The following is a 15,167-nucleotide window of genomic DNA, read 5'->3' on the forward strand; positions in this document are numbered from 1 at the left end:
CCCTGGAGATGTAATAAAAAGAAAGGGCTCAAGGGAAGGCTTTTAGAACAGGTTGGAATCTCTTATCTGAAGTTTGGGCTTGCTCCCCTGTTCTCCTTGCAAGTTTAAAATCAATGTATATCTTCTCTCCTTATTTTGAGCTTCTAACTTATCAATGAGGTTCAGAACTGCACACTGTTGGGATGGATGACTCAAGGTTCTGTCAGTGAACACTAACTTGTGCGCCTCTAGGACCGATGACCGGGAAGTAGGTGACCACTCGAAATATGAACTCCTTAATCTTGTCGAAGTTGTTGGCGCCAATGCTGGACGACTCGTCCACCAGAAAAACCACGTCCATTTTGCTGCCGCCGCAATCTGGGAAAACGATCAATGCGTCAGTCAGAAAACTCAGTAGTCATAATCAATGTTCCCTCTAATTTTCCTTACGGGTCTGAGCGTTCACACAAAGTCGGTGAGCAACGCTTGAAACAACAGTGAGCAACCATAATCCCAAGTGTGGCAAGATAATTCATTATTAAACATGTCCAAAACTTGACATCAAGTTACATTTTGCTGCGTTTCCGGCAATGCAAAATTATTTTTCTCTTTTGAATGAATTGACTCAAGTACTATTGCAAAGGTTGTACGGCATACAAACGTCGTTTGTTCTTACAATTCTTTCACAATCCATTTCTTTTTATTTCCTGATATATTTTTTCGCATAATATTAACATTTTTGGGGGCTTATTTAGTCGGTTGCAAGATACAGAACTATACTTAATCACATTTTTTAGTGGAAGTACAAGGTTGGTAACAAGATTCACTTGATATAATTGGAAAATATTTGAATGCAACACAAACTTTTTCTTCTTTTTTCCGTGTTTTTTTTCTACTTTTTTAAAGTTTCTTTAAAAAAAATCTCATTGTGTTGATTTTTTTTCTGAGCTGTTACTTTTTTCTTTTTGTTCTCTGTTTACTTTTTTCCTACATTTCTTTCTTTTCTTTTTTTCTGGCTTTTTTCTAAATTTTTCCTTCTTTTTTTCTCTTCCTTTTCTTACTTTTTTTCTCAGCTTTTCACTACTTTTTCATTTTGGTATTTTTTTCTTTTTTGTTCTATTTCCCCCTTCTTTTAATTCATTTTGTGCATAGTTTTACATAATGTTTGGTCATATTGGGATTAAAGAAGCAAAAACAACCTGAAGAGCCGTTTAGGACCCGAAAGAGCCAGTTCCTTTTAGTGAGCCGAGCCGAAGAAGCCGGTTCTCAACCAACTCTACTAACTTTACTCAACTTCGTTCTACTCTGACTCGACTTCATAATACGGCATTTAGGACACAACGTCAGGGGAACCCGTGTATTTGTACCTTCATGCACTGTAACTTTGACTTAAGTCGCTTCTTAATTAGTAATTTTGAGCCCTCATTTTTGTGCGCCGGCTAGATTTTCTTGTGCGCAGAGAATATGCGAGCAGTGCGCAATTGCGCACGCGCGCAGCTTAGAGGGAACACTGGTCATAATATGACAACCTGGAAAAGTAAATACTTTGTTGAGATGGAGCTGCGTTCTCTGAACTAGATGTTGTTAATTGTGGGTAGTTCACTGTTGAATGTGTGACGGGAATCTGATTTAAAGTCATAGTCGGCACACCGGGGTGCTTGGTGTGTTTGCTTCCTGGCTGAAGGCTTATGCTGCTGGTTGTGACATAAGGGGCCACTGTTGGTGGGTGGGATGTCGAAGGGTGCTGTCCCACTGAGATGCACAGAAGCAATATACTCAATTATTACATTAAATCAAAAGTGAATGAGAATAGAGTGAGGCCTTACTTACCAATCCTCTGGTAAACGGTGCTGATTGGTCCCTCCACTTGCCCATATAAAGGCCTAATGGCGAAGATATAAGTTCTACCGTACAGGAGATCGGCGACTTTAAAGGAGGTAAAACTAATACCCAGTGTCTCTTTTTTAGTCTCAAGCACTGAAATAAAACAAAATTTTTCATTTCAGCAGAAGAAATAACTAGAGTTTGAAGATTCTTACCGTTTTCAGTCAAAAGGGCATTTACACAGAAATTTGATGATCATCCAGTGTTCATTTTACCTGTGAAAAGTGATGGGTCCCGGGGACTCGCATGCTCAAAAATCTATGGGTCCCAACAGAGATCTATGGGTCCCCAAAATTTAGTGTTATCGAGGTTGAAATTGCAAAACGGCGACAACTATATAATATAAATCCATATTTTCATTTAGTTTTAATCATCACACTTAATTGGTAATACTAAACAGTTATCACTTCAGATTTTTCAGTTCACAAAAATATTAAACGTTATACAAAATAATATTGCTGAAATATTACTCTCTATATTCATGCAGTTTTAATCACTTCAGATTTTTCAGTTCATATATTCTTCGTGGTTTGCTCTCCCGCCACAGTTATAATGCCTTCTCAAGGTCCAATTGCAGCAACGGAATTTCCATAGCGAATTTGTGGTTTTCATTGTCGTTGTGCCAATCCAATGTGCTTTTCTGAAAGTTCGTATTGCGAAATGATTAATGCAATCCAGTTTTTTTGTCACGCTGGGTGCACGCATCACAGAACATGTAGCCTCCATTATCATCCTCCTCATAGCGTAACCAGGAATATAATTGAGCCCATTTCGGCAGAAAAGTCCTTTTCTTGCTAGTATTCTTTTGTTTATCTTTCGTCGAATCGTTCGCTTTAAAACACGTGTTTTCCTTGCCATTGCGGTCTTCTGAAGAATTTCTCTGCCGTTTTTTCGTGACGGAATTTTTGCCGTTGTTACCACTTTCTGTATTAAGTTTCGACTTATTACCGACACTGGCGAGATTACCAATTTTTTGTTGATTTGCACCTAATACCAAACGTTTTTACGGAGGCATACTTCTCTTTCGCTCGACAACCACCAAAACAATGACGTCATCTCGAAGCAACAAGATCTCGTTTGCCGAGATCGGCGTGCAGACGAAAACTCGAACGGCGAGACCAAAACAACAATGGCGGCTCTGCCTGACGAAAAGTTTAGAGTGCGGTAATCTTTGTTAAAAAAAAAAGTAATCGGGTAATAATGACAATTTGGTGTCAAAAAAGTTGCGTCCCGGGGACGCACGTTGATTTGACACAATGAGTCCCCAGCAAAAATGATGCGTCTAGGACGCAGGGACACGGGCAAACGAGAACACTGGATCATCGTAACAACACTTCATTATGTTGCTTGCTCAAACCTGAGATGTGTCTCCAGCTGAGTAGGTACCCAGACACACCCGTCAGACGGTTCCAGGTCAGAACCGTGCTGCTGTTTGTGGTGTTAACCGCCGTGAAGCCGGTCACTTTTGGTAAGTCCACTGAAGAGTAACCCAAGATTAAAAAACTTACGAGGGTTTACCTGTTAACCTCTTTCCAAATCAGAATATTTGACAACAAGGACTCACACGTCCGTGCGGTGACCAGGACAGAGCTTCCCTCGTGGTTTCCCGCCATGGAGGACACTTGGATCTTATATGCCGAGCCCTCGCGTAGGTCATTGATGGTGAAGGTTGTCACATTTGCCTGTACCACATGGGACTTTTCGTCTCCCCCTAGTGGAATAACAGGCAAATTGGGTCGTGAGTAAATCTTCTCAATACCAAAGCATAATAAACACATAAGCTCACCCATGAAGTGGATCCAGGAGACTTTGTAACCAGTTGCAGCGGGTGTTTGCTTCCAAGATAGCGTGACAGAGTTGACACCCGTGTCCACAATTTTGACCTCCTTCACTAGCTGGGGAGGTTCTGAGCCCAAGGCTGCTGCTGAGGAATCAAACACAACACATAGCAGGTCATAATCACAGAAATCTCCACAGGAACTCGTGAGGAACATCTAACTTGTTCACTACCTGTGGCTTGAGTTAAGGAAATCTCTGGTCCTTCCGTGTTGCTGTATATTGCAGAGACTGTGATTGTGTAGGTGGAATGTGGGATCAGGTCTTTGATGTTGTACATTAGAATGGTAGGTTCTAAGTAACGTGACTGGGGGTTGCCATCATCTGTAAATAAAGCAGTGTTGTACTGTCAGGGATACAAGGTCTTCACAGCCAGCCTAGAATAAGCAGACATCATTATAATAAAGATAATTTTCATACTCAATATAATTTCAAATGTATTTTCCTAACTATATATACTGTATGTATATAATGATTCTCTTCATCCTGTTCTCTTCGTGTTATATTACATCATTTTGGTTACGCCTCTTCCAATGTTTTAGTTTTAGTTCAGTTTTGTTTTTTGTGGGTGATAGAAAGTATCTTCCTCTGCTTTCTAGTGCTTTTGTCAGTCCTGAGTATTTCCTTAACAGGATGACTTTTGGAGAAACACAACATTGAAAAACATTTGTGCACACGTAATATAGGTTGCTGATTTACCTGCGAGTACAACTTAGACCGCAACGTTATTGAAGCACTGGCAGGCACATGCAGGAAAGGGGCGGGGTGACTGTTTAGCCAATCAGAATGCAGAACAAAATGTAGGATAAAAATCTGCAAAGTACTGGACCAGTGAAAAGTAAACCGCAATACAGCAAAGGATTACTGTATCATGGAACCTCAGTTCTCGACCATAATCCGTTCCAGAACCCTGATCGAAAACCGATATGTTCGATCACCGAAATCATTTTTTCCCATTAAAAATAATGTAAATCGTTTTAATCCGTTCCGACACCCTGAATGTTTACCTTGAATGTTTAACGTAAACTTAAAGCTAACCCAGGCTTATTGTACGGTCGCATTATCGTAATCTTCCGTACGAAAGATTACACGAACATGAATGTGTAAAAAAAATAAAAATCAGGTCGTTTACAAGTCATTTAGCACTCAGGTCTCCACAACAAGTGGTGAGCGGTTCATTGGAAAGGGGGCTCCGTTACAACACCCTCAATGTTGGGCTCCGTTCCAACACCCTGAATGTTTACCTTGAAGGTTTAACGTAAACTTAAAGCTAACCCAGGCTAATCGTACGTTTGCGTTATCGTCATCTTCCGTACGAAAGATTGCGCTAATATGAATGTGTAAAAATAAAAAAAAAGGATAAAGAAAAGAATTATGAATAGGATTTCTTACCTTTGTGGTGGTCAGCAGAAGGCGCAGGCAAGATCAGACACTCGCACACCTCCTTGATAGTTTGCTATTATTTCTTTCTTAAATGCAATAGTTGTACACACTACTTTTCTTTTTTCAACTGTAGCAACTTTGCTGCTTGCACTGACTTTCTTCGGAGTCATAATTAGGGGCTAAAACACTTCGTACACCTATATTAAAAGCGAAAGCAAAACGAAGCACGTCCGCACGCGATAACAGTTGGTCACAAAAAGAGCGATCTACACCCGTACGCCGCTCAGCATCGCACCCTAGCGTACGCACTCACGCAATACCGGCGTTCGAACTCCGATTTTTTGACCGAACAGCGAAGCAAGAATTTCTCGAAAATTTTGGTCGGACTCCGATTTGTTCTAACTGAGAGGCGTTCGAAAACCGAGGTTCCACTGTATATCTATTCACTTTGTTTTTAAATTGAATGTGTCTATTAAAACTAAAAACAAGCCCACAAAGGCTCAAGGAGATGAGCGTAGATATTCATAGATATGCCTGCAAGGCCATTTACAAGGCGGACCATTCAAGAGAAGCTAGATCTCATGCGAGGAGGTCGGTTGACCCCCTGTGCTAGCTAACCTATCCCAGCCGGTAAAAGTGTTTGTCCACCATTTCCAGCCCAGCAACTTCGAGCTTTACCTAGTCCAACTAAGTAGGACATCACTGTAAGTCAGGGGTTGGGAACCTTTTTGACTCAAAGAGCCATAAAAGCAAACTAAAATTATTTTATTTTGGGAAAGAGCCACACCATATATTATGAGACAAATTTACTAAATTGCTATACCCGTGCCCCAGACAAAAGCTCAGTCTCCAGCACATTTATATTTAATAATTTGATAAAAATTATGAAAAGAGAATAATGCCAGAGCCCCTGTCCCAAAATCAACAAACATACCACTTTAAACTTGTCTCTTTCTTGCAATTACTCAAGATCGGTTAAACTCCTTTAGACCCTTTTTTCATACATATTGGTTTCAAAACCAGATGCAAGCAGTCATTGTGTAAAAACGTCACAACATTCTGCAAATAGGGAGCCTGATGAGCTCACTTTTGGCGCAGACGGCGTAGGGCGAGAGATGGGAGGGAGAGCTTGCACTTTTTGCATAGCTCCACCCATCCCTCCCACTCACCCAATCAAATGACTAAGTTCTCTTCCGGTGTTTTGGCGTATTTACAGTTCTGTGGATTTATCATAAGGTATCTGAACACTGAACACAGGTTATATAGTGAACTTTTATATAAAGGATTCTTTAGCGTTGTACAGCCAAAACGAGTTGTTTTTCCTCCTTTTTTTGTGTGACACCTTGACTGTAAATTGTAGTGAAAAACGTGCCCTATATAAACTGCGAAGTAATACCTTACTATTTAGCTTTGGTTTGGCTTTGCGTGTACCTGAATAGGATAGACAACTCAAGTTTTGAACAAGATGGAGAAATTTTGCATGCAATCAAATTTGTCTCTGAGCCACAGATACTCATAGAAAGAGCCATATATGGCTCGCGAGCCATAGGTTCCCGACCCCTGACCTAGTCCAACTAAGTCGGACATCACTGTAGGTTTAAGTTTTAAATGCATGGACCGCTACAAAAATACAGGGGTTCTTGTGCGAACGTGTGCACAAGAACATTTACCAGTTCTCCAGGTGAGTTTGTACTCAGTTGCACCAACTATTGGACTCCACTGCACTTCAATTGAGGTGCTGGTGTAGGCAGTCACTTCGAAGCTGGACACGTAGCCAAGTGGAGCTGAGAATGAATGGAAAGAAACCTCAGCCAAGGGTTTTTGATGGTAAAATTGAGGCTTATCGAATGCCATGGGCCATCTTTTAGACAAGTACTGACATGTCCGGAAGGTGGCAGTGATGCCAGGCCCAACCGCTGATCCAAAAAGGACATAGAGTGTCAGGGCGTACTCTGTGTCATGGGCGACATTCTTCAGCTGGTACTCAGTGGTGGTGCCATTCAGAGCTATCTGCCTGGGACGATCCCGGCCTACAAATTCTGACAGACGAAATGACACATAGAAGAAGCTTTTGCGGAGATAAATTACAACGCACCTATGGTGGGTCCCCAGGCTAGTCGATACCCGGTCGCTCCTGGCACGCTGTTCCATTCAATAACAGCAGAGCTGGTGCTAACAGCTGATACCTTCAGGGTCTGCACTGCACTGCTTTCCACTGACAGGGGCGATATGGTTATTTCACAAACATCACACAATGGTTGGATTCTTTCGTAGTGCAACGGTTACATGTCTTGACTTTGGCAGATGTGACGGGACCTTCGATATCTCCAAAAATGGGGTTCATGCTGATGGTGTACTCGACTCCAGCGTGAAGTCCCTGGATCATGTAAAAGTCAAAGGGGTCCCTGAGGTTGATGTTTCCGATGTGGCCGTCTAAAAGCACGGATGGTGAGTAAAAAATAATAAATATGTAGTTACAACTTCTGTTAAAGGTAGGGTGCGTCATTTGAGGTGTCAATTTTCTCGATTAAGTATGTGTTAACAATGCCCAACTGAATTCAAAGAGCCTTTATCCATTTTTTCCCACCGCTCCATTAGATAGATAGATAGAGAGACGGACGGACGGACGGACGGACGGACGGACAGACGGACAGACAGACAGACAGACAGACAGACAGACAGACAGACAGACAGACAGACAGACAGACAGACAGACAGACAGACAGACAGACAGACAGACAGACAGACAGACAGACAGACAGACAGACAGACAGACAGACAGACAGACAGACAGACAGACAGACAGACAGACAGACAGACAGACAGACAGACAGACAGACAGACAGACAGACAGACAGACAGACAGACAGACAGACAGACAGACAGACAGACAGACAGACAGACAGACAGACAGACAGACAGACACTTTATTCATCCCCCTAGGGAAATTCACACTTCCAGCAGTATCCTTGTGTTGAAAAATAAAATAATAAAATAAAAGATAAAGAATACAGAAATACCCAGTATAACATGTTGATAGAGAGTATTTAAATAATGCTACGTTAAATATACACTGTAATAAAAATAGGGTAGTATGCAAATGTGGGGGTGGGGTTTAATGTGGGTTTTTACTCCCCTGGGTGGAGTTAAAGAGCCTCATGGCATGAGGAAGAAATGATAGGCTATAGGTTTTTATCTTACTTTTAAAACGTTGTTCGAGACGTGGAACACATTAGGTGAGAGGAAAGGGAATCGGGCGAATGGGAAGTGACTTTATGCTTATCATCACAGATTTTTGTTATTATAGGATGAAAATGGTGAAAGTAAGGAAAGGGCTGTTTCAAATACAGTACAAACGTTAACCCAAATCCCCCCGAAAATAGAGTAGTAGTTTATTAAAGCATGTCTAAGAAATGCATGTACTGGTATGACAGAGGCTACAATGATTACTTAAGCCAGAAGATGGCGTCAGCGAGGAGAAAAGTTCCAAATTCCATATGTAACCCTTAAGGCCAGGCTGCATTACCTGGTGATGCCCACGTGAGTCGATAGCCTGTAGCCCCTTTTACTGATGTCCATTTAGCTTGCACAGTGTCAGTGGTTGCATTATCAACCAGGAGATGTTGGATTGGTACCAGCTTCACTACAAAAAAAAATACATAAATAAATATATAAAGAAAATTGACATTTTTGATCACATTGTGTATTTGTCATGTACATAAAACAGATCGTCTTGTGAAAAAATATTTGTTCCACCAGGAGTAAAGAAAAACGTCTTAACCCCTTAAAACAAATTATTTTCTTTTATATTAAAGCAACAATACATTTCATAGACTGATTTTGGAGGCGATTACTCCTTTAAATACGATCTTTTTTTCTATTCACTTACAATAAAAATGGAGTTGTGTTTTTATATTTTGGACACCTGAAATACGAGATTATTTTTTCGTTATTTTGACTATTTTGCCTTGTTACATCAGTGTCACTAGTAATAGCCCATCATGTTGCTGTTCTTTGATTACCACACCTTTTAGGGCAGATCTGTTTTTTGTAACTTATGAGAATTAATGATAACAAAGGGCTCAGGGGAGAACTTTTAAATATATTGGAATTGTTAGGGATTTATTTTCAGTCATCTGCTGTTCTCTTTAAAAGTTAAAAAAATGTATTGCTGTATTTTCACTTTATTTTGAGTGTCTGCTAAACTATACACTTACCAAATAACTCTTAAAGAAACTATATAGGTGACAATTTAGAGAAGGAAACACAAATCTTTGATTAAAGATTTTTTTCTCAAAACAGCCGGGGAAAGGCAATTACAGTTGACATTCAGGAAAATCTGTCATAGCACAACATTACTCTCTTGTGGACAAAACGTTGTACTACAACTGAGTTCTGGGCGTTTCACTGTAGACAGTGGCGGTTCTACAATAAATCACTCCCTGGGCGAGACCACCTCCAAACACCCCCCCCCCCGATAAAAGTTTTGCTAAGACACATATTTAACACGAATAAAAAAGGTGGATACATTTCTCAATTGCACAAATACTTAAATAATAGAAACAAATACATTATATTCATAAAAATGGCAAATATTTAGCAAAAAAAATGCTTGAACAATGAATACAAACACACTATACATAAAAATGGCAAATATTTATCAAAAAAATTGAAGAAAACAATACTATGAAATAATAAAATAGACTTCTATTCTTATAAAGCAAATCACAGTTACACACATTTGAAAACATACTAAAGAGTCTCTTCCGTACACCTTTGCAGCAAGCAGGGGCATCAAACTGGTAACGAAAGGGTGCCCATTTGACCATAGGCAAAGTCATATGTTATAAGATAATAGAAAACCACTTTTCGGCGCAGATTTATTGTAATTTTTATTTTATTTTTTTGGAAGATCTCGTGTCACCCTCCATGTGTCATAGGAGAAATGCTGCCCCGGGCGGCTGCCTTTGCCCCGGCGGCTACCGGCCTGGCCATGGGCGGCTACCCGCCTAGCCCCGGGCAACTGCCCGCCTGGCCCCGGGCGACTAGCCGCCTGGCCCCGGGCGGCTGCCCGCCTGGCCCCGGGCGACTGCCCGCCTGGCCCCGGGCGGCTACCCGCCTGGCCCCGGGCGACTGCCCGCCTGGCTCCGGGCGACTGCCCGCCTGGCCCCGGGCAGCTACCCGCCTGGCCCCGGGCGACTGCCCGCCTGACTCCTGGCGGCTACTCACCTGGCCCTGGGTGGCTGTCCGCCCCACCTTGCCTAAAACCGCCACTGATTGTACAGTATACATTCTAGCAATGGTTTTAGATCATTAATGCAATATGAGCATGAAATCCCGTGTTCATCCAAACTGAAAATACAAAACTGTCATCCAATTCAAATGTAAAATATAGTTACATGTTTTTCCCATGATGGTGACGGGTTCGCTCAGTCCCTGCGGGTAAACTGCGTAAATACTGATGGTGTACTTTTTATCCTCCTGCAGGCTGTCAATCACGTGCGAGGAGGCATCACCCGGTAGCATTTGCTCATAGACAAAGCCTGGTCGGTTGGCTGTGTCGGGAAAATCGGAGAACGTCAATTAAAAATAAAAAGTGTTCATCATATTAGAAGTGGTTGTCGTACATCTTGGGATGAGAATCCGGAACCCGTCCAGTTTCTTGAGAGGAGGCGTCCACCCCAAACGTAGCGAAAAAAGACCCTCTTCGATAACGCGGAAATTTAACACTGGAGGCAGTGGTGCTGGAAGACAAGAAATGGTACAAAATGCTGCAGCGAGGCTTTTAACTGGAACAAGATAGCTTGATCACCATACTCCGATTTTAGCTGCTATGCACTGGCTCCTTGTCAGTTGAAGATGTGGTTTTAAGGTTCTGTTGGTAAAAGGTTTTGTCATGATTACAGATTCGGGGCATCTGCGGTTGCCCCGGTGGCGCCAACAGCCCTGGTCACTGATTGGCTCCTTGCCACTTTTTAAACCCCCTGTTACCGGCGTCCGATCGTTACGAACCTTCAGCTCCCGCTAAGGCAAGCCTTCCGAACCTGACTCCCTGTTTTTTGACTCCCGTATGTTTCCCGGCTTCGACCTGTTTCCGTTTAATCACGTCTCTGCTTCTGCGCCCCGACAACCCGACCTGCTTTGCCCTCTTCGACACCGCTAGCGCTCGCCAGAGAAGTGCCATTTCCGCGTCCCGAGCGACCCGCTCCCCACAATCAACGATCACTGGATCGTGGGTGCCTTTCTCAATAAAACTAAGAAACGAATGCAATTTGGTTCCCGTCTCCGTTCCTGGTGCCTGACGGGTTTTGCATGGACCTGCAGTCTTTTATCTTTCTGATATCACTGCCCTCGATGTTGCTGCTCGGAGCCTTCGCTTGGACAATACCTGTCTATGAGTTATTCCAAGAGCCAAGAAGAAATCTGCAGATTCGAGAGCGTTTTCCATTTGGGCCCTGGTGCCGTCGAATGCTCTACCCTTTGAGCTAACATTTGCTACTTCCCTGGTAGAAGTCAAATCAATGCTTAACACACACTTTTCTATGACTAAGTGATATCAGTTAAAAGAATTATATACCGGTACTGCACGAAACTTTGATAAATATGATTGAGGATTAATTATAAGTGTTTCTTTGGTTATTACATGTTTGTAAGGACAAAGGTCTGTAACTTCTTTTTTTTTCTTCGCCTAATTTCTTTTTTGTGTTCTGTTTTCTTGTTTTCATTTGAATATAATCTTCCTGCAAGAAAGAATTGAACAAGGGTAGGCAGTTAAACCCTCAGCTTCAGCCTACTCCCTCTTTAGGCAAGTGTTTATGTATTGAATCATTGTATTGTACAGCCACGGGTTCTGATTGGCTCCCTGTCACTATTTGAACCCAGTCCTGTCTGTCCCCTGGTGTCAGTCAGTCTGCGAACCTCTGTGTATACAAGGCAAGCCTTTTTCGACCCTGACTCACGCCTGTCCCGTTTTTGCTCCAGTTTGTCTCCGGCTACGACCTGTTTTGATCCTGACCACCTCAGCTCTACCGTCCCGGCTTACGACCCATTTTTGTTCCCAACTACGTCTACTCTCTCGTCCTGGCTTACGACTTGTCCCTGGTTCATACATAAAGAGGAGCCAGTCAATAGCTCGCTCTCTTTTTCTCCTCCTTGCTTCATCTCAAGTTGTCCAATTGGCGTGGGCGTGAGGGCCTGCACTGCGGCCTTGAGAAACCTTTGTGCCATATGTTAAGACCATACCGAGCACGAAAACAAATCTCTCCGCAACAACAAGTATGGACGGTTTCAGCTTTAACACCATGTTTGCTGTTTTTTGAGAACGAGCGTTTTTCTCTGTACAAGGGAATCTCCCCAAATCGACTAGCATTATAGCGGGAAACTTTCTTTTTGTGCTAGTGACTTCCAGATTTTCAGCGGTCGAAAACTCCCATAATCTGGCGCCTCCCTCCCTCCTTTTTTTCACAACATTCTCTGTGTTAATAAATTGTGTGTTCTATTTCCATCAGCCTGGTTCATTGATTTCATTTACTTGGGATAAGTAGTTCATATCAGAACTCAAAGAGCTCAAGTAATAATGTAATTTATTTTTTTATCAGTGTAGGAAATTCTAGCATCCTTCAGAGAAATAAAAATATTTATGGTGGACCACATACAACACCTGGAGGCAAATTTGTTTACTGCAGTGAAAGAATAATTCGTTTGAATCCTAACGATTTTCAAAATGAAAGCCAGAAAAATCCTGAAACGAACTTCACAAATGCCGCACCCCATCTTTAACGTCTTAACTGTTGTAGACAGCAATATTTTTGCGCTGTGACAAGATAAAAAGCCACAAAGAAATATACTTGTCAGAGCAGTCGTAGTCGCAGGCTCTCCGATCAGACTTGGATACCCGGCAAACACAGTCAGGGAATAAGACGTTTGCGGGTTGAGCTCTCCCACCAGGACTGTTGTCACATCTGCTCTCAGATCGATCTTGAGTGAACAGAGAAGAAAATAAACATATGGCCCCGATGTGTGGCCCTTCTAATGCCCCCTGACCTGTTTTTGCTGCGCATGGACGGGTTGTCCTCTGGAGCTGAGAGGGACGACCAAGAGTCGATAACCTGTGACGTCTCCTGTGGCTGCCGTCCAGGTCAGTCTGAGGGATCCGTAGCCCAACTCGCTCACTTGAAGATCTCTCGGGCCCAAAATGGGTTCTTTGACTGTGTGTGAGAGTCCAAAAAATGGACATATTAGTGGTAACTTTTTAAAAAAAAAAACTCACAGATTTAATGAGTTTTTAACAATTTTCCATACAAATAAATTAATAACCTGTTTAATTTCCGCATCATTTCTTTGCACAAGCTATAGTGTCCATTATCGAGTCAAGTCATGTTTATTTGTGACCCCCTTTATCACAAGGTGTCTGTGGGGTCTAAAAAAGACCACTAACGTGTGGGAGAGCTAAAAAAATTGGCTAACGCTAGAAAATACCCCAGGCAGGAGACTTGTTAAGTTTTTCAACCAGCTGCAGCTGGGGAGATGAACTCTTTCGATACTCTCTTACTCACACTCAGTCAACACCCGTCTGCCTCTGCGTTTTATTGAGATCACAAGACATGGAAAAGTGCTGGTATGTTGAGACAAAAGACAAATAACCACCGGCCTGGAAAAGTACCAACACCTTCAAACAAAAACGGGAAGACTAAGCGACACCAAAAGGAACATCAAACTGATTAGAAATACACACCTTGAGTAAATACGTTTAGGCCTACTTTACAGAGTCTCAAAGGCATGTACAGACCACCGACTATTGCAAACCACAGACTATGACACCACCCCCTGAGCTAAAACCTACATGAGGGCAAGGAAAAACTCAAAACCTCAACATGAGGTAAATGAAGAGGGACTATGCTTTGATAGTCAGTAGTTACCAAAACATGTTAATATTTCCTGGATTATCTAAAACAAAATAATTCATAATCGAAATTATGGTGTAAAACAGCTTTTATCACTTACTACGGCTTGGGTATAATAGACAGTGGTCTTTTTTATCTCTGTTTTCACCCAAGCTGGTAACAAAACGAGAATTGTATATTTATCTTCCTTTCATTATTCATCACACAATTATAATTGTTCTCACTTCTATGAGCAACATTTAATACTTCCGTGTACTTTAATATGTGGACGAAAGTTAAAAAAAGAGAATAATCGGCCATGGAAAAGAATGCTATGCTTGGCGGCCATTTTTAATGCCAAGGTGATGCCAGTTAACAGCAGGATCACGTGACTTTGAGACTGGAATGCGGCCGCGGTGCATTGATCCCATTGAATTCTTATCCTATACCACCTGGTAGCATCTCAGATAAGACACACTGTGTTAAATATGGTGAAATGACATCTGAGCCCTTTAGTGTTACCTGTGGTGTTCCGCAGGGTTCAGTACTTGGCCCCCTTCTTTTCAGCATTTACATGCTTCCATTAGGTGATATTATAATTCCGAATCTGCTACATTAAACTGTGGAAATTTGGAGGCCTGCCTCATTGATAAAATACATGATGTCACTCAACTTCTTGCGCTTTAACTCTGAAAAGATTGAAATGTTAGTTATTGGTCCATCTAAATGCTGTGACTTGTTCTCAAAAACGGTTCTGAACATTGACAAATGTAATATCACCCAGAGAGACTAAGTTAAAAAATTTGGGTGTGATATTTGACCCCGATCTGTCCTTTCAAACACACGTTAAGAAAATTACTGGAACAACTTTTTTCCATCTTCGCAACATTGCTAAAATTCACCCGATGCTGTCTCAGTCGGATGTGGAGATTATAATTCATGCCTTTGTTACGTCCCGTCTCGATTACTGTAATGCACTACTCTCCGGTCTCCGAAAGTCCAAAATTGAGAGCCTTTAGTTGTTACAAAATGCTGCAGCGAGGTTTTTAACTAAGACAAAAAAGTTTAATCACATGACCCTGATTTTAGCTAACCTGCATTGGCTCCCTGTTAGCTTAAGATGTGATTTCAAGGTTCTGTTGGTAGTATACAAAATCATGCATGGACTTGCTCCCTCATATCTTTCAGATTTAATTTCCACCT

General features: G+C 41.9%; 1 protein-coding gene across 1 annotated transcript in view; it reads right to left on the minus strand.

The window, feature by feature from the left end:
* The window catches only part of col7a1l (collagen type VII alpha 1-like), a 124,035-nt gene that overhangs the window by 71,453 nt on the left and 37,415 nt on the right, over positions 1 to 15,167 (minus strand). Inside the window, exons 7-22 of the mRNA XM_088347855.1 lie at positions 13,126 to 13,289; positions 12,930 to 13,059; positions 10,710 to 10,826; positions 10,482 to 10,637; positions 8,609 to 8,725; positions 7,369 to 7,515; positions 7,178 to 7,297; positions 6,963 to 7,121; positions 6,753 to 6,866; positions 3,874 to 4,023; positions 3,650 to 3,787; positions 3,428 to 3,574; positions 3,221 to 3,340; positions 1,810 to 1,956; positions 1,525 to 1,731; positions 218 to 357 (exon numbers count right to left, since the gene is read on the minus strand). Of these exons, the coding sequence (XP_088203981.1) occupies positions 218 to 357; positions 1,525 to 1,731; positions 1,810 to 1,956; positions 3,221 to 3,340; positions 3,428 to 3,574; positions 3,650 to 3,787; positions 3,874 to 4,023; positions 6,753 to 6,866; positions 6,963 to 7,121; positions 7,178 to 7,297; positions 7,369 to 7,515; positions 8,609 to 8,725; positions 10,482 to 10,637; positions 10,710 to 10,826; positions 12,930 to 13,059; positions 13,126 to 13,289 (2,273 nt within the window). The remainder of the gene's footprint in view (positions 1 to 217; positions 358 to 1,524; positions 1,732 to 1,809; positions 1,957 to 3,220; positions 3,341 to 3,427; positions 3,575 to 3,649; positions 3,788 to 3,873; positions 4,024 to 6,752; positions 6,867 to 6,962; positions 7,122 to 7,177; positions 7,298 to 7,368; positions 7,516 to 8,608; positions 8,726 to 10,481; positions 10,638 to 10,709; positions 10,827 to 12,929; positions 13,060 to 13,125; positions 13,290 to 15,167) is intronic.

The sequence above is a fragment of the Urocampus carinirostris genome, chromosome 11 (assembly GCF_059441175.1).
Source record: "Urocampus carinirostris isolate Australia breed hairy pipefish chromosome 11, RoL_Ucar_1.0, whole genome shotgun sequence".
Taxonomy (NCBI): Eukaryota; Metazoa; Chordata; class Actinopteri; order Syngnathiformes; family Syngnathidae; genus Urocampus; species Urocampus carinirostris.